The sequence below is a fragment of the Thunnus thynnus genome, chromosome 19 (assembly GCF_963924715.1).
Source record: "Thunnus thynnus chromosome 19, fThuThy2.1, whole genome shotgun sequence".
NCBI lineage: Eukaryota > Metazoa > Chordata > Actinopteri > Scombriformes > Scombridae > Thunnus > Thunnus thynnus.
The window spans coordinates 29398052-29418075 of record NC_089535.1 but is presented as its reverse complement, the minus strand read 5'-3'; the positions used below and the strand labels follow the sequence as shown (position 1 = coordinate 29418075).

At 39.2% G+C, this 20024-nt stretch overlaps 1 protein-coding gene across 1 annotated transcript in view; it reads right to left on the bottom strand.

Moving 5' to 3' along the window:
- ror2 (receptor tyrosine kinase-like orphan receptor 2) overlaps positions 1-17940 on the bottom strand; it is a 64834-nt gene extending 46894 nt beyond the window's left edge. Inside the window, exon 1 of the mRNA XM_067574449.1 lies at positions 17502-17940. Within this exon, the coding sequence (XP_067430550.1) occupies positions 17502-17565 (64 nt within the window). The 5' untranslated portion in view covers positions 17566-17940. The remainder of the gene's footprint in view (positions 1-17501) is intronic.
- Positions 17941-20024: the final 2084 nt, after the last annotated feature.

The following is a 20024-nucleotide window of genomic DNA, read 5'->3' as shown; positions in this document are numbered from 1 at the left end:
TTCAGATCCTAGTAACACCTCTGGCTGCCCATGGCTGCTGCTGTGTATAATGGACAAAAATGCCACTTAAATTCCCTCATGCACACTAACAATAAAGTTCTCTCTCTAAATGTGTAGCTTGTTTTTCAATGAGTGTTTGTCACAGTAATCGGATTGGAAACAGTCAGTGCTCTGGTTACATTGTATCAGTGTGTTAACAATGTAGCGGCTAAAGCAGGTAAAAATGCTGACCTTCTGTGACCTTGTTAGGTCAGAAATGCGCCCTGAATATCCAGAAGCATCTATTAATATTCACAAATACAAATAAGTGCTAACCTTCACTTCATTTGGTCCCTGGTTATTTATTTGTTTGTGCAATTCATGAAACCATCATGTGAACAAAGTGAAAAGTAAAGTGAAAAGTGCCATTCGTAGTGATAAACTGGAGACTATCTAGTGAAAACAGTGGAGCATTTAGCAGCTAAAGAGCCAGATATTTTAGCCAGATATCAGGAGTTGGTTGAGACCAAACCAGAGGTAAAAGGAGAGAGAATATTGAACTCATCAGGTGCAGACAAACACAACTCCAAAAAATGCTAACCATTATGTGTCAGTCATGTGTGATTTTTCGCTTGTTGGGTTGTGTTTCCTATTTTTTTTCTCTCTGTTTTCTCCCCATTTAACACATTAAATGTAAACTACAATTACCTGAAATGTGAAACTAGAAAAATGTACCAAATATGCATTGAGCCCTGTTTTCCCCAGCTATACTGGAAGCACACTCAAGACTCAAGTTCCATACAAAAATGTGACTGTTGTGAAGTTCTTCTTAAACACAAACCATGTCCAGATGTGACTAGTTTTGTCACACAGGCTCTATCATTCTTACCAACTAGATATAAACACTCATGTAAAACTAGTTTAGTCTTTCTGACATAATGACTATATCATGGTACTCTCTGGATTGTCAGATGGTATCACTTGCCAGCAATGGAATTTCCCCCTTTACTGGCTCTGATGCTATCTTCCCACCCTGCAAGCCCTCATCACTGAGGCAGCTTACACGGGGGTAACTCCATCCCCATGACTGAGTTAAAACAACAATAGCCATCTCATAAAAAGCAGGCACTTCCCTTCAAATATTTGGCCATTTGGAACCTCAAAGACAAGACAATAAAGCAGACTGAGAAGGTCGTGATGGGGGATGGGCTGAGTCATTTGCATTTCATTGGCTCTCTGATAAGCTTGTGCATACCAAACTAGGGTCAGCCATGAAACAAACCTTCTGAATGCATGTAAAATAAAGCTCTAGTGTCAATTGTTTATCTTTCCCCGAAACCAGCTCTTAGTCATTCTTTCCTTCACCCAAACAGTCTGAGGGAAGACCAGGAATGTGGAGCAGAAAGGTACCACGCAGCAGACTATTACACAGATTTAGTTGTGAGCAAGCGAGAAAAGTCTGCTCCCATTTTCTCAGTCAAACTCTTCCTCTTTGGCCCCCGTCTCTGAACTATGATTAACAAAGCATCTGCTGGAGGAGGAGGGACAGGTTATTAGTTTGACAAGCCTGCAGTTAACATATTTCCTCAGAGCCATGGCAGACTATAAAGGCCAGCCTCCGCTTACTGAAGACTTTCTGCATGTTCTCTTCATCCCTCTCCATGAACGGATACACTTCAGTTTTAACAGGTGGGTCAGTCCACACAAACTCTTAGTGACACTGGTGAGATGGACATCAATACCACACGGCACTATGAACCTTTTTTTACACGTCTTTTTGTGCATAGGTGAAAACCCCATGAACAGTCTTACAAATCACACAAGTATCCTTCATTCTGTGTGCTGTGATTGTGGACTGTTTAACTATGGCCACATCCAGTGGGCGGCATAATACACTAGAGGAGTAAATAAAACTTCTTGTCCATTGAACAGACTGATTGTGTTCTTGCTATTTCCGGTGACAGCCGCTTTCCTTTCAGCTCTTCAGCTCCATTCAGCTGCTGCTGAAAGAGGATCAGGAAGTTTGTCGAGTAATTCAACTATTTAACTCACAATATGCAAACTATGAAGCAAAAAAAGGTATTGACGTATGGAGTGATAAATGTGTTACCAGAAAAATTATACACAATCATTGGTTAATTATAATTAATCACAACATAGAAATGGTGAGTTAATCAAATGTACTGTTAAATCAAGTTATTTAAAAGGCTTATTGGCAAAAAAAGCTACAAAATGGTCATTAAATGTCCAAATGGATGGATACATTTGGGACTTTTTAACATTGTTCTTTTATTATTCAGAAGAGCTCCATATGGATAAAATAATCTATCACAGTATACTTCAGTTTTACATGATGATGCCCACTGATTTGGAACAATACCCACAAATGGCAATAATACAAACAGAGATATTAAATATAGCTACCAAGTATAAATGGTATGACAAAATCACTGATGTCTTACAAATTGTATTGTCTCGTCATACCCTCATATTCCATCTTACAGTTCCTTTTCAATGTACTGAATTAGGAATTATTTATTTCTCTGCGAGCTTCTTCACACTGTATGGTAGTATCACATCCACATTCCCCCTAATTCTGCCTGACAGATTTGATATCTTTGGAAACTCTCCACTACAATTTAAGATGAATTGAATTGGAGAAGGAGGTTGTGCTTCAACGATGGGATTCTCAGTGGAATTTAAAATGAATTTCTGTGAGTTTTGTTAAGTTGCAGCCATCTGCAGGTCTGGAAGAATCATAAACGTTAGGTCCAATTTTGAATGCTGGACTATTTTTCTACTGTGTATTGATACTTCAGAAATGATTTAAGTTTTTTTCAACTGCTGTGCAGAATTGATAGAGTCTAACTTAGTATATATGCTTTTAAATACATCACTATATGAGCAAAAGGCAGACAATTTCTATACACATGCAAGGGTTGAAGGATGGAGGAGGGCTTGTTGGATGATTAGCACTGTTAATCAAAAACAACAATGAATAGAGATTGTTGGGTCTCCATATGTGTTGATTTTCATGCTTTTACATTGAACATTGTTTGGTTCATGACATTTTTTTTCTAAATCCTTTAACCCTAATCACATATATGAATCAGCAAGATGAACCCACAGCTTTAATTCCTTTTTTTACCTACAAAGTTCATGTTGTGGAGATACAATGTTTTCATCTGACAATAGCAATTTGCTTTAATACTGACAAATCCAGGGTCCAAGACAAACTGCTCTGAGCTGCACATGTTTGGAAGTAACCCTGTTTCTATTAATTGAGTTTAAGAGGAATGTGTGAGGGATCCAGAGTCAAATATACATAAATACAAAAAAGCCCCTCCGAACACAGTTACACAGGTAGGGAAGTATGCATCATAAAACATGAGAACACATCCTGGGACACTTTAACAGGATAATTATGAACAGGCTCACCAACACTGCCTGTGGCTCCAAATATCTTCTAATCCAAACAGACGATGGCCAGACACATGTTAGAACTCAGCAAGATTAAAAACATCCAGAATCTCTTCTTCTTCTGGGAAATGCTCAGATTAAAAAATACATTTCTCTTTTCTCCAACAAAATATTCTTGATTAATAACTGTTGTGACATTCCTGTTTAAATATACTGACTGAGACACAAAAGGCCTGGCACTTCACAAGGGCTTCAGCTGACCTATGACCTCTGAGTGAGTGTGTGGAGGGATTGGTAGGGCCGGGGCTGTCTCTCATGTAACAGACTATACATTTTATGTAAAACAGTTCGAGAGGTGATCCAGCCAACTTCCGAATCAAATGATGTTAAAACGTTAAAATCTTCCAACAAAAAGATCACCAACACACTGAAGGGAGTGTGATTCTTTGCATGTGTGTTCTGTCTGCTCTTCTATGTAAATCCAGCTAGACTCATTCACAAAGACATGCCCCACCTCCTGTCCCAGCACTCTATAAATCCACCCTATTTGGCAAAATGAACTTCTTTCAACTGTACGGACACTGGTGGATAATCCAGTCCACACAGGAAGAGACAAATTCACCTCCCAATTAAAAGTTCCTCCCTAAACAGCTGGGAGTGATAACTTCATCCTGGGAGCACCAGTGACAGTTGCACCTCTTCAACTCCACCCCCACCAGTGAGTAAAGGCCATATTATACTCCAAAAGATGTACTGGTAAGAGACCCCCAGTCTCAGCCTGAAAGGAGCTTTTCACTGCTTTGAGACTGCCTTAACACCTCTTGTTGTGAGTATCTTTACTGTATTGGCCTTTGGTGGGCTCCATCTGACAGTCAGTCCCACTTCCTTCACCAGTCAGCCAGATAAGAATGGAAACAGTGCATTTATCAGACCAACAATAGGACTGTGTTCAAAACACACACTCACAGGTCTGGTGTGAGCATTAAAATCAAAAGTCATTTTCGAATGCTTACTAGGACCAAAATGCTACAATGTGGCTTTTCCTCCTTTGAGGCAGGATTTAATGACTATAAGCAGGAGTTTGCTTCTCTTCTTTAATGAGTATGAGGTAAATAGTTGAATTAACACAATGTCTGTGAACGCAGGATAGGCCACAAGGAATCAGCAACGTGTGCATGCACATATCTGATAAAGCTGGAATTCAGACAGTCCTCTGTTAAAACAATGCAAAGGGGCTGCATTGATGGGGGTGTGTTGTTTAAGGCCAGATAATTAAATACAATCGAGAAAGTCCAGTTGAAGTAACAAATTTGTGCATTTCAAGGCTTATCACCAAAACAGTTTGTAGTACTCTGGAAAGTTTTAACAGCAGAAACTATTTCATCTTTTGTTGCAACAATCGTAAGGTAAACAGTAGAAATTCTCTGTTCACGTTACAAGTAATCCACCAGAAATGTGTGCTTGCATGTATGTGATTAGTCAATGCAGTGTTTTCATGTTGCGTTGAAGCAAAAGTTGAACCAGGTTCAACTTTATTGCCGGTTGACCCTGTGTTATTCTGCCAGAGCTCTCTGTTCTGGAGTCCCCACTGTGCCAAAGAACTGCATTTTTTCATGCAAGGCTAATGTCTAAAGTCTGAACATGCCTAACACGGGCTGATGTTGGACTGTGTTGCATCAAATGCTCAGCCAGAATCCACCTTCTAAACCCCCTGTGCCAAGATGCACAGAGAAGAGTTTTTCTAGTTTACCTGGATATCTGATCATACGGTCATAATTAAAGCTGCAAGCAGCGATGAACAGGCCCTCACGCACGTCAGCAGTGATGGTATCGCTACTGGAGGTTGGCTGACATGGCTCTGAATTTTCAGGATTATGAACACTGTGTGAATAGGCAAAATATTATTTCCTGTGTGCAGTACATGGCGTTGGAGATGACATATTGGAAATTGATAGATCTGATATACTATGTGTCATTTAGGTTTCATTTCCTGTTGCCTATAGGCAATACTACTACTAAGTCTGAGTCTAGTTGACATTATTGATCTTTAATTGACATTGTGGGTGTATGTGATGTGCTGTTGTGTGTAGCTTTGTATTTTGTATTTTGTATGGTGTGCTCTGTGTGTTTTTTTGTTTTGTTTTGTTTTGGTTTTTTTGTTTTGGTTCTTTTTTTTCTGCTTTGTACTGTTTGTTGTTGTGCTGCTGTATGTTTTGATTGTGGGGGACTACGGATGCAATTAGCTTCGAGCTAACTCCGATGCAGTGCATCTTTAATGTTTAAAACTGCACACTGTCCCGATCAATAAATAAAAATCCTATAATAATAAATAAGTAAATATTAATGCAGCAATACATTTACCAGAGGGAAACTGACATGTAGGAGATAACTATCACTTCCTGTGTCCACTATGTGCCACTAGAGAACACCCACTAATTATATATCATGTTGCTGTATATCATGTGTAGACCACACAATTTCATGGATGATGTTTGTCACATAAGACTGACTTCCTGTTGTCAGTAGGTGGTGCTATGACTATGACTCACCTTTGACAGGTAGATATGTTCAGACTGGGACTCTTGTCAAGCATCAGAGATTTGGGGTAGATTGGACAATGTAAATTTGAGTTACAACAACTTCCTGTTTCATGTTTCAGGCAAAACTGACTGCTGATTGACATGCTACACCAAGGGCGTTCCATGACAACTCAAAAGCTTTGCAATTTAACATGGCAAAGGTGTTCAGATGTAACCTACCAAATTTCAAGTCGCTCGGTTTAATTGTCTAGGAGGAATTCATTAAAATACAACATTTGTAAATGGCTTCGCTTGGCAAAAAAAAATTGCACAGTAAATTCACATCAAAGCAACTCGATTCAAACATGGCCCTGCCAGTTCTGATGTGTGTGACAAGTTTTTGAGTATCCCAAATCGCTCAAAAATGCAATGGCATAGGGGAATAATCATAATAATAATAATCTTTACAAAAACAATAGGTTCCTCTGGGCCCTTGGCACTTTCATGCTTGGGCCCTTACTATATGCGTCTGCAAAGTCAGACACAATAAGCATCTTGACAAAAAACATTTTGAAGCAGTCCCATTCAGGTGATTTTAATGTGGTAATAAATTTTGTGGACTGCTTTTACATGCACGCAGACCCAGTCCTATTTCTATTGTTTAAAAAACTGGATCGTTTTCAGACTAGGACAAAATGTATCATGCTGTCATTGTCTCTTGAATTGATTAATGTAACTCTCTGTTTACCTCTAGCCCCTTTTTGGCCAGGAAGTTCCAGGAACTACGGAACCAGAGGAACTAATCTCAGGAGCTGTCCCTGTTGCACATTCCTGTTTGTGTTTCCACTGCAACTGGACCCATGACAAATTAAAGAATGAAACGGAGTATTAACACATCAGGAAACAACAACAGAGTCGCCCCGTTGTGCTTTGTATTTACTGTTGATGACTGATGTTTGAGTTATAGATGTAATTAGTGAAAGAAAAGGAGAAATACACAGGATTGAAGCATCTCTCCACAGTAAAAGATACTGAGCGTCTGATGGTTATTTATTTCTGCTTTGGAATGTAACCATCGTGAATCTATCAGGAGATAAAGTTTTCTTTTTCTTTCTCATTTCTTGGCTCTGTTCTCTCTTCGGCTGCTCCTTCTTTCGCTTGCTAATGCTCGTAACTCTTTCGCACTTTTTCTTTCACTAACTTTGCTTTTAATGTTAATAAATGATGATGAATGCATGCTATATCAGTAAGTTGATACTAGAGTACTTTCTTATTTTATGGATGAAACAGTACACAAGTTGAAGCAGCTGCGGTGTCTGTTTTTGACCAATCAGCAACAGTCATCATCTACTTCCCAGCCCTCACCTATGGTCACCAGCTTTGGGTAGTGACTAAAAGAGATTGTGGATACAAGTGGCTGAAATGAGTTTCCTCTGGCGGATATCTGGGCTCAGCTGTAGAAATAGGAAATAGGAGCTTGGAGATCTGGAGGGAACTCGGAATAGAGAAGCTGCTCCTTTGAATCGAAAGGAGCCAGCTGAAGTGGTTTGGGCACCTGGTTAGGATGCCCCCTGGACACTTCCCTCTGGAGGTGTTCCAGGCACATCCAAGTGGGGGGAGACCCGGGGCAGACCCAGAACATGCTGGAGACATTACATATCTCTCCTGGCCTGGGAATGCCTTGGGATCCCCCAGGAGGAGCTGGAGGGCGTTGCCGGGATATATGATGTCTGGGTTTCCTTACTCAGGCTGATGCCACTGCGACCCGATCACAGATAAGAAATTTAGTCCCTGGTTCATCTGGTCCAAAGGCAGGTTTAGTCCCTGAGTTCAAACTAAAGGAGATTCTTGTTTGCTGTCATGTTCCCCAATGACCTCCCTTTAGACATTTCTCTTGCTACATATATGACGTCTCTTAAATCTCTGCTAAAATCTCTTTACCTCTTTTGATTTATTTGGGTCACCTTTGTGGATTAAACCCAATCTCTGTGTTGTTATTTTATTGTTCTTATGTGGGTGACTTTTGAAAACACCCACGTTCCCGTCCTGATTGGGTTGTATCTGTCACGACGTGCCGTTTCCTGATTTGTCACACCCCTATCACGTGACCTTTTATCCAGAAGAAAACAAACGACATCAGCCTTGACTACCAGTGGTTAATTCAACATGGATAATGAATTGCAGGCGTTGCTGACCTTGTTGCCTATGCTAGCAGCTGTTGTGCAGCTGAATTCTGCATATTATAATGCTACTACTGCCTACATGCACAGGGGGCAAGCTATTATTCGAGCGATTTGTGACAATTCTTGTGTCACATGAATGGTCATGTGATATGGGTTTTCAGGTGTGTTAGTATGGATGGAGATTATTTCTGAAATGGCGCTAAAATGCTCGTGTGGACAGAGATTGTTTTAAAATGAAAACGTATTACGTGTGGATGTAGTCTTAAGGGAAGTGAGGGTCCTACTGCCTTTCCTCCTTCAAACATTTTTTGGCTTCCTCTGTTTCTGCTTACCAGCTATAGTAATTAGCAGCATATGTTAATACTTTGTCTCTATGGTTTCTTTTCATCTATGATATTAATGCATACTTAAGTTTCCAAAGCAGCAGCACTGGTACCAATGCCATTATATTAAAACCTTGTTCTATGATTACTGAAACAACTGATCACCAAGTAAACAGAAGTTTGCACAAAATCCAACCAACTAGTATGTCTAGCCTAGTATGACTAGACTAGAATGACATGCAACTTATGTTACTGTAGAATGCTAACAGAGTTCATCCTGTCTGCAAGTCAATTCACACAGAGCCCTGTCCATGGGAATGTCCTGCATCGCCGTAATTAGTCCCAGATCCAAGACTGTAATGAGTACCAGACTCAAGACATACCACCATACGGCAGTATGCTTCCTGACAGTCATTTCTCTCTGTGTTGGCACCTCACATCAACAAATACAGGAAAGAGTTAATAAACTCTTCGCTGTAATAGCTTTGGTCCACAGAGCAAAACATATTAGTTTTACAATAAAGGCTCTAAAATTGTGAGATGCCAACGTTTTTGGTTTGTTTTTTGGCCTATTCTTTTCTATTGGCCTGTGTCCACATCGCATGACTGTCAAGTTTCTGTCTGCAAAAAAAACAACAAAACAACAAAAAAACTACAACAAAAAAGGCCTTCCTTCCTTTTATCTTCAGTGGAAAATGCAATATTTTAAAATAGATTTAGCATTAAAATGTATTTTGATAACATTTCTAGTGAGAAATGTGCATTTTATTTTCATAACATTTGTTCAGTGAATGTGTATGTTTGTCAGTTATTATGAAGATTTTTGCAGGCTCTCTATTGTTGCTGTGGTGGATGCTATGGACACTGCTATCACTGAAACCACATAGTTGCATGCTGTGTAGTTTTCTGAGCTGTTGTGTTATTTGTGTTGTTTTATGTAACTGTTTGATGATGTCCTTTCAATAACAATGAAGATTTTAGAGCACCCCAGGGATGAACTGACGCTTTCTGATTGGATGACCGGAGGACCCACCTGGAAGTATTTTCCTCACTGTCACCATATTATGGTTTTCTTTTAATGATATCTTTAACATTTCTCAACACAAAAACCAAAAAGTGTCCTTGATAACTCTGCAATATGATAGGTTAATGTTATGACCAGAAATAGTGCTGTGCCTGGCACAAGATCAGTTTCCCCTGCAATTAACGCAGACTTTTCAAAGTATGTTACCATAGAAACTATTTTGAGAGTTCTAATTGCAGGAAAGTTAGCTGATAACCTACTGCAATGGTAAGGAGGCAGTTTAAAACATGCATGATGTGGCCGAACAAACATTTTGAATCCATAACAAACAAGCCCCTTCAACACAGTTTGAAGTGCTGCATAACTCCCGCCTACACTGAACGTCAGAGGTGAGCGTACGTCACACATGTGCAAGTCACAAGCAAGTCCCAAGTTACTGTGGTAGAATCAAGTCGAGTCCCTGCTATAAGTCAAGCAAGTCACAAGTCAAGTCATACAAATTTCTGATGATCTACCACAGTTTCCACATTTCAAACAGTTAAAAGACAGTGGTCATAAAAAAGTTGAGTTTTATTTTAAACATTAATGAAAACTGTTGCAGCCTGCTTACAGTTGATATTTGACATTTTGTGGCAATAAATAACAAGCCTCCTAAATGAATAACAATGGAGAGTGGGGCTCTGAAATGATAATATAGCCCTATACCTCTAATGGGCTCTAAAGTGAAAACAGCAGTATGACACAAAAAATATACATCACAATGTTAAACCTCCTGCCCTGACTCCCCTTCAGGGCGGTCACACCATTTCTCCCTGGCATCATCTACGTAGATTGTATTCTATTACCATTATATTATCAGCATCTGTCTAAAGCGGCAGCCATTTTCTTTGTTTGAGCGGACAGAAACTTGACAGTCACATAACATGGATGCAGGCCAATAGAACAGAATGAGCCCAAACAAAACAAAAGAAAAAGAAAACACAGGCATTATTGTGAAACTAAAATGTTTTGGGCTGTGGACCAATGTAGCTATTACACATTATGATGTGAGACTGGGTTGTTATTGTTTGTTTCCAGCTGTTCATTTTAGTACACTAAAGTCAAATATTGGTGGGTTTACATGGTTTTGCTCATTAACTGCATATATTTTTGCTGCTGCACTTAAAGGATTTTGGCCAAACACTTTCTTGTCTGCACAACTCTCACATTCCTACTTCTGCCTCAGTGTATGTTCACTGCTGAACTGCCCTGGCAGCGATAACATGTTCTGCTCCCAGAGAGGAGACAGGAGGCATGTAACACCCCACACTAGGGCTGGGCCATATACAGAATGTTTACATTATATCTGTGTGTGTGTTGGAAATACAAAATTAGGCAGATAGGCTATTGTCAATATTGCAGTTATTTCAATGCTTCTTTATGGACATTTACTTTGGTTATTTATTGGTTATTAACTGTTATGTACAGATGAGAGGAAGCCTGTACAGAACAGTACAATGAATCAGCGATTCTCCATCTGTATGCATTCATGTACCATCAATGCATGTTACTAACTTGGCTTCTTCCCCAGAGTTTTTTGTGCTTTCTCATCTCACAGGAAACCCTGGGTTGCAGGCCGAGCCTTCGCGGTCCTTCACAGTCCTGTTGGTGTCCTTCCCTGGCTATTGCTGCTGTTAATGTTATTGTTATGATTGTTGTTATTCTGTCCACCCCCCTCTTTCTCTCTCTCAACCCAACCGGCCCACCGAGAGCCGGGTTCTGCTTGAGGTTTCTACCCGTTAAAGGGGAGTTTTTCCTTACTGCTGTCACCAAGTGCTGCTCATGGGGGAATTGTTGGGTCTCTGTAAATTAAAGAGCAGACCTGCTCTATGTGAAAAGTGCCCTGAGATGACTTTTGTTGTGATTTGGCGCTATATAAATAAAAATTGATTGATTGATTGATTGATTGGTTCCTCACTCCTGAGCTACAGACTGGTATTGGTGTACGACGTGTTGCTACCTGGCCATATTTTTATTTACATTTTAAAGTATACTACTACAACAACTCCTACATCCCGTATATTACAACAAGTCTATGTCAACATCTTGTTTTGAGCGATCTGTACATTGTGTCTGCTCTCAGTCTGGTGTGGCTACCCCTGAACAAACCGACCTTCACCTACTCCCATAGTATACAGGTGTTTGCTGGCAGCAGATTGAGAACATGTCAAACGCAATTTCCAGTAACCTGCCTGCCTTCATGTTTTTCATACTTCAACAGAGCCGTGGACTTGCACTTAGACAGCAGATGCACACATGCTTCTATATGTATTATAGTCAGGGGCCAAATGGAGATAACAAAGCACATTTTCAGACAATCTCCCCTAAAAGGTGCATATGGTGTTGCACTTGGTTGAACACATTTAAAGTGACAGAAGTAGTTGTGTGAAGAATAAAAAAGTGAGCTTGAGAGATGTTCAAATCCTACTTACTTTCTCCCCTCCTGACCAATCACTGAGTAAAGAGGGTGATTGTTGAATTGTCTGTTTTGTAAAGTTACAAAAACTGTCAGACGCAGCTTTCAGACATCGTCAGATGATCCAACAAACACTTTGTTTGGAGAATACTGAGGTCTTTCCACCCTCCTCCTTTACGGACCAGCTATCATTTTGACACTCTTTATCCTCCCTTATTCAAAACATGCCAGTTTTCCACGAAGATCCCTGTGTTTGACACTGATAATAAGCACATGTTCAACCTGTGTTTGACCCATTCAGAGGAGACTGCTGCCATGGGTCAATCTCTCCTTGTTACTGTTCACATATGACCAGAGTCTGCTGCTATTGCTCCTTTCACACTCAAAATGGTTACTGCAGTGTTTACACTGGTGGTAGGGGCATGCTTTGTCACTCTTGATACTATTATTGCAGGGCGCTAAAAGTGAGGAAAATACAAATTCTACACTTTAACTGGCTTTAACTTTACAGCTCTTTCTTTTGTAATACAGATGTTTGGCAAAGTCTCTCTGGGCCAGAGGCCATCATTTAAACTGCAGTTGTGACTATGGCCACCACACCGAATTACATTACATAATGCTAGACTTTACATTTTACGTGTACTTTGTGCAAGTACATGCAAGTACACAAGAATTTCAGGTTTTTTAGTTTGCCATCACTCATTTATATCTGCATGTATCAAAGACTGCATCTAGGAATGTCAAACTATCATAGTCTGGAGAGTCTGGATCTTTCTGGGGCTGTGTCTGATGATGTGGTACAGCTCTGTGTATGTCAACACAATAGCACCCTGCAGCCTTCCTCAACCAGTTTCACACTCCTTTTAGTGCTGTCACCAGCCAGCAATTAGATGCATCTTAGAACAAAGCCACCACTGTTGCAGTCAGGATGACTAGGCACTAGCACTGATGGAAGAAGTTTGGCTATGAAACTGCACTCTGAAGGTATGGTAGATAGATCACTTTATAAATCCCCTGAAGGGAAACTAGTTTGTTTACCAAGACACAAGAGAAAAACAATATAAGCTTTAAGTCCCAGTTTTTAAATACTTCAGTCTTAACCAAAAAAAAAGGGGTTAATTGGAGGTCTAAACAAATGTTACGCACATTTTTCATACAGAATTCAACTGTGTGCCCGAGTGTTTCTACCATAATTTTCTGGTCTACTACATGTTGACTTTTGAAACATCAACAGGTGGAATTGGAAGAGATGTTTGGGAACATTTTGGCTGATGATAATCCACTCCTACCGTGTTTTTGCATTGCAGAGATTGATAAAATTCCCTATTATTTGTAAGTGAAATGGGTTTCAGACTGGCTTCACTATTTTTTTAAAATATTTTAAAGATTTCATCCAAAAATCGAAAAAGCATAAGCAGCAGATTACTCAATCATGACAATACTTGTTAGTTGCAGCCCTAGTTGTGTTAAAAGCCACCTGACACTGAATCTTTAAGGGATGATGCAACTTTTTTGGAGAAGGAGACACAGTGGACACAAAAGTCAACTAAATTATAATCACACTTCTTTAAAGCATCTGACTCAAGATTCTTTAGATTCATCTTTTCTATCCTAAAGTTTCCTATTATCAGCTACCATTAGCCACCATAAGCTAACTGGTCATACCAGACCAGGTAGCCCACAATACTGTTGTACAGACTCATCACTTTTTACATAAATCCTCATTTTCATATATGTACATACTGTTATATTTTATTTATATCTCATCACATCTTTTTATCTTTAATTTTTTATCATATATTCTATATTTTATGACTAGTGCTCTTATTGCTGTTTTCTTGTCCAGCACATTTCATTGTACCGTTGTGTGTTAACCTACATGACTAATAAAACTGAACTGAAGTAAGGCCATAACAGCACAAACCCTGTGTGTTGAATTTAGTAAGAGTGTGTTTTTATGCTTATGATTTCTATTTTTCATTTGTCATTTGTAAGAGGAAGATTGTATTATTTCTTCTTTCTAAAGTTACAGTTTCTTAGCACTGAATTACAAGTTTCTTAGCACAGAATTACAAGTTTCTTGCTCTAAAAACGGAGGGAAAACTGAGGGCTCTGAACACTTCCCTCACATTTCCACAAACTCCAGATTAATGGACTGACCTCTGGCTAACTTCTCTGGCTTGTCCAGTGCTGCTACGCATTGCTTCACTTCACAGCTACAGACAGGGGAAAGGGAAACACAGACGCGAGGTAAACCAGGGTGTATATGGTGAGGGCAATAAAACTTTGGGGAAAAGCTTGTAGTGTGCATGCCATGCAACAATTAATCATCACTCCTTATGTTTGTCAGTTACATCAGTGCTTGGCCTGTAGCTAAATAACAATGCTATTAGTTCATACAGTACATCAAACCATAGAGACGCTCCACCCCCAAGTGGCAGATGTATTTAGTAAACTATGTCTAATGTGATTGGTGGAGCACCTGATTACAACAGCATGAATAGTTTGTTTCCCCCTAACTGAGAATGAGACTCCACATGAATCACTCTCACCTGCTGTTTTATGTCTGCATTCTAAAATGGTTTTAGGAAAAGACAGTATTAGCAACACTTCAAAAATATAGTGGTTGGAATGGTTTTGCTTAGAACGAAGCAATAAATTGTATTATTAAAGGAAAACTGCAGTTTATTACAACTTGGGTTTTATTTTTTGTAGCTCTGGCCATCAGTTCTGTCAGTTATCACATTCACCAAAGTTATTGCTAAAATCTCAGAATTCGGCTACATCACTAAAAATAGGTCCTACAGGGTAACAAACACAAGCAGTCACACAATCAATGAGCCAACAGTATTTGGAGGTAAAACTGAAAGTGAGCACACCTGCAAAAACAGTCAGTTAAAAAATAGGGCTTCAAACTTTTTTGTCACCAGCACAGAATAGCACTTATGTTACATTTCATATTTGGTTTCTTTGTTAAATGAGAAATTATATGCAGCCCTTATCATTACCCATGATGAGTTGACCAATTACTGTGCCAGGTGGCTGTTTTCCAGTATCCCCAACAGGCTTTGGTTAAATGTGATCACAGGGATGACAGAGCTCTCCTTTAACACCCCCCACAGCAACGGAAGGCCCTCTGGCTCCATTTCCAGCAGCAGCAGCAGCTCTGCCTTTCTGCTCTAACCTCAACATGGTGAGTCATATCACAGTGAGTACTCATTAGTAGAAAAGCTTCCACTTTATTCACAGCTGCTGCCTTGGCTTTAAGCTATTTCATGTTGTCCCTCCATACAGTGCTCACCCATTGACTGGTTGTTGATCATTTTGTTGTACCAGGGCCCTTAGACTTATGATTTATATGTATTTTCTATCTTCCAGGCAGTCGCTAGTTTCCATTCACTTGATTGCACTGAAGTGAATGAAAATACATGAAAACTAACTTGTAGATACTTAGTTTGCATGCAAGATATTTGTTGGATGACCTAACTCAAGTAAGTTTCAAGTTGATTTTTCTTATTAAATAAATGGAAGTCAATGACTGCCTTGCAGAGAAATCACATATAAAAAACCAAAACACCACAGTATGCTATGAGAAACTGTAAGCGGCACTGTGAAGTTGGTTTGGGCGATAATTAAATATTTTTATCAATAAAGGACCAAGTTGCAATTAAAAACCAATCAAATTAGCTATTGGTGTATGTGCTTTGCAGATATGAGGAGTTTTTACTGGGTAACAGTGGAACACAGTTCATTGCTTTGAATATTAGTTTGATTATTACATGATATTAGAGCTGCAACTAACGATTATTTTTGTCAATGATTAATCTGTACATTCTCGATTAATCAATTAGTTGTTTGGTCCATAAAATTTCAGAAAATGGTGAAAGTGTTGATCAGTGCTTCTCAAAGCCTAAGATGACGACCTAAAACATCTTGTTTTGTCCACAACCCAAAGATATTAAGTTTACTGTCACAGAGGATTAAAGAAACCAGAAAATATTCACATTTGAGAGGCTGGAACCAGAGAATTTTGACTTTTGTTCTTAAAAAATGACTCAAAATGGTAAATTGATTGTCAAAATAGTTGCCAATTTAACAGTCGTCAACTAATCAAGTAATTGACTGTTCTTTGCAGCTCTACATGTTGAGATACATGTTACAAGTAAAGCACATGTGAATGTAAAGGTGAAACAATTCATGTTTATCACATGTGAAAACCTATTTTAGATGTAAAATTTTCTCATAGGCACATGACTTACAGAAATACCTAATGTGAAATACAGAACATCACATGTAATATCACATGTCAAACATCATTTGAAATGTGAAAAATCCACATATACGGTTTTCATACATTTAACACATGAAAGAAATCATTATACCGGCTTGCATGTACACATACACATGTGAAAACATTCATTTCACATGTGCAGTTATCGTAAGAGTTTTTTTCAAATAACAGTGTTTTCTCTCTATTAATATTGCGATATTGCCCAGACCAGTTTGGTGACTTGATAACTGACACATTTGAATTTCTAATAAGCTAGCATATAGAGTATAGACAAGAGCTGCCTTTTGACTTCTTTTAGAGGAAGAATCTCAACTTGTTAATCTTGTCTCTTTCCTTCAAAGACCCCTCCACACTGTATCTCCAGTCCTGAGTGCAGGTCATAGAAATAGGAAGAAATGCTGCTTGCACAACCAAAAAGGGGAAAGGAGAGGGAAAGTGCTAATGATTTAGCCCTCTGCGCCCCACCCCCCATGCCCCTTTCACTTCATACCAAATGGTAAGTCCTCAGAGCTGAAAACAGGAAATCTCAACAGCTCTCACCCCCCGCAGGGGGAGTAAATGAATTAGCATGACTGACAAAGACGCGAGATCACCTCGAGCTATGCATTCAATTAACATGACAACGACACAGTGGCCCTTTGAGTCTGACACAAGCACCTTTTTTTTATGAAGACTAGAAGCTGAAACACATGTCAACAAGTTGAAAGAGGACAAAGAGTGTTTAAGTAGTCACAGAAAGCTATAGGGGGGAGATTCCCCCCACCCCCACTCCCCCTTAAAACCATCTAAAACATTTTAAAGATGAAGGTGAAATGTGCCTGAAACAAATAACTTAAAGGGGTAAGCACGACATTTAAATCCAAATTAAACAAGACTGAAACGGTGAATAAAGAGCTTTAAAGTAGCTGAAATAGAGATTAAACTGTGTGAAAGGGTTGAGGTTTAAAGGGATGCCATCTCTTGATGTAAAGCAATTATGATCCTTTTGCTGCAGATGGGATGTGAAATCTCCAGCTCCAAACCCCACAATGGATCTAGTACAGTTTTGTTGAGTTTTATTTTGATTGCAACCAGAAAAAGCCAAAAGGAAAAACTCCATCTGTTGTGTAAAATAATCTCAACGCATGAAGAAAAGGGGTATGCTAGAAACTATTTCTCAAGTTCCTGAAATGAACCCTGCAGCCGATCACAGGAATATTATGCTTGGCTGTAAATCACTATCTTCTTGTTGGGCTACATGTTGTGCAGCACATCAGTTAAGTCTTAAATTCTGTCTTTCAGAAACTTGCGGTATGAAAGAGACTTACCGTCGCATCTCAGATTTGGAGCAAGGAAAAGCACCCAGAGCAGACTCTTCATGGAGGTGGTCATAGCGCCAGAATCCACTCACAGCCTGTGCAGCAAAATATCAAAAATCTGACTCAAGATACTTTCATCCAGTTTAAAAAGCCGAGCTTCCTCTGTTGGATGTTCACCTTTTCTTCTTTTCTAAGTCAGCAGCCGGGTCCGGACAGAAAGCTCTGATTCCAGGTCACAGAGAAGTCCGACATGAAGGTACGGGACAGATGCGGGTTCAGAGAGGAAAACACAGCCGCGTTCATCTCCTGCTCAGTCCGGCAGAGACGTCGAGAGCCGCGCGGCTCCTCCGGAGCTGTTGGTCCCAGAGTGGCCTCCTCGAGCTCAGGAAGGACGCACGCACGCATTTACACGCGCACACAGAGGTGCGAGAAGGTTTTGCAGAGGGCCCCATCTACAGACAGAACCACAGCAGCTTCACAACCAGCATACTGCAAAACTACAAGTCATTTGTGAAGACGTTTGTGTCAAGTTACTGTGTCCAAGGTCAAGAATGAACAAACTCAACATTATACTCGTATTAATCCCAACAGATAACCTGATTTAATTCCATTAATATCATGTTTTCCCCATTTTTTCAATTGAGACAGTGTAACATTTGTCAAACAATACATTTTCACCTTGACGGTTGCTTTAGGTAAAAAAAATCAATTTAAACAACTCTTTGTAGGACAACACATTACAAGTAGTCATACAAACATAAATTCAGAATTGATATTGTTATTTATTTTTACAGCTGTGTTAAGTTCAAATGTCTTTTTTATGTCATACATTTGACAATTACTTAACTGTAATGACTGTGTGTGACTTCTGTGGAAAACAATTTCCTAATATCTGACTTAACAAAATTTATTTTATTTTTGTTTTTCTTTCTTTTTCATGTTTTATGACATGATTGTGCTGACTTCATAATTCATTAGATTAATGCTATCATCAGCCTCTTTCTTATATCATCATGATTAGAGTGATAAAATACAGGTTAAAAACCAGTTGGATGTGTTTCAGCCTGAGGCAAAGAGCCCATACATACCTTTGTACATGTACATGCATTTCCAGTGATGTGACAGCATGTGCACTTGCAGATGTATGAACACTTAAACCAATCAGCACTAAGGGAAACATCTCTAAATTTAAATCTGTATCTCAGTTGTGCTTAACAGCAGTATTGACCAAAACCTTTTAGGGGGACCCTGAACAGATTTTTACCTCTCATCCTTGCCATAAAGAGAGAACTATAAATCAACGGTGAAAAGTAACTAAGTACATTTACAAAGTACTGTACTTCAATACAATACTGAGGTTCTTGTACTTCACTTGAGTATTTCCCTATGTAACTATACTTTTACTCATTTCAGAGGGAAATATTGGACTTTTGAATCAATACATTTAGGCTATGTGACAGCTAAAGCTGTAGCCAGGATTCTAGATACAATGAGGTCATAAATCCATGTCCCCTAACCCAAGACCCCACCCCGGTAAATTTGGACCAGATACATTTTTTAAAAATTATTTGGATTTATAAAATATGTTTATTCAGTTAATTTTTTTAAGTTAAGTTTTTTTCATAAATTGAAATAAAGCATGTCTATGCATTGTCATATGTCAGGGGTATTTATTAAATTTTAGCCTCCATATATTCAGAGTAAGTGCACAAACTCTTTAGTGAAATATGGAACAGATTGTATCAAGTGTCTTGTGAAAGAATAACTGTTGATTATTAATTTACTACCATTGTAATGTTTCAGCCAGAGGCGAGTCTTCTTAACACAGCACATACTAGTCTGCAGGTGGTGTACTCACAGTTCAGTGTGGCTTATATACACTGATCAGTCACAACGTTACAACCACCTGCCTAATATTGTGTAGGTCACCCTTGTGCCACCAAAACAGCTCTGACCTGTCGAAGCATAGATTCCACAACACCTCTGAAGGTGTCCTCTGGTATCTGGCACCAAGACGTTGGCAGCAGATCCCTTAAATCCTGTAAGTTGTGAGGTGGGACTTCCATGGATCAGGCTCCACAGATACTCGATCAGATTGAGATCTGGGGAATTTGGAGGCCATGGCAACACCTTGAACTCTTTATCATGTTCCTCAAGCAATATCTGGACAATTTTCGCAGTGTAGCAGGGTGCATTATCCTGCTGAAAGAGGCCACTGCCATCAGGGAATATCAGGGAATACTGTTGCCATGAAGGGGTGTACTTGGTCTGCAACAGATTAGTTATGGAACCTAACTAACTATTTTCATTTCTACCATTCTACAAGCGCAATAATTCACAGGCCATACACAGACATACAATTAACAATTATACTGAACCTCTTCACTCAACAACCTACTCTATTCACCTACTTCTCTTTCCCTTCTATTCTCACCTTTAAAAAAAATTAAAAAATCATTAAGTTATTTATTTTTATTAACTTTTTTGCATACTCATTCTCATCTTTTGTTATGCTTTATTCTGTTACGTATT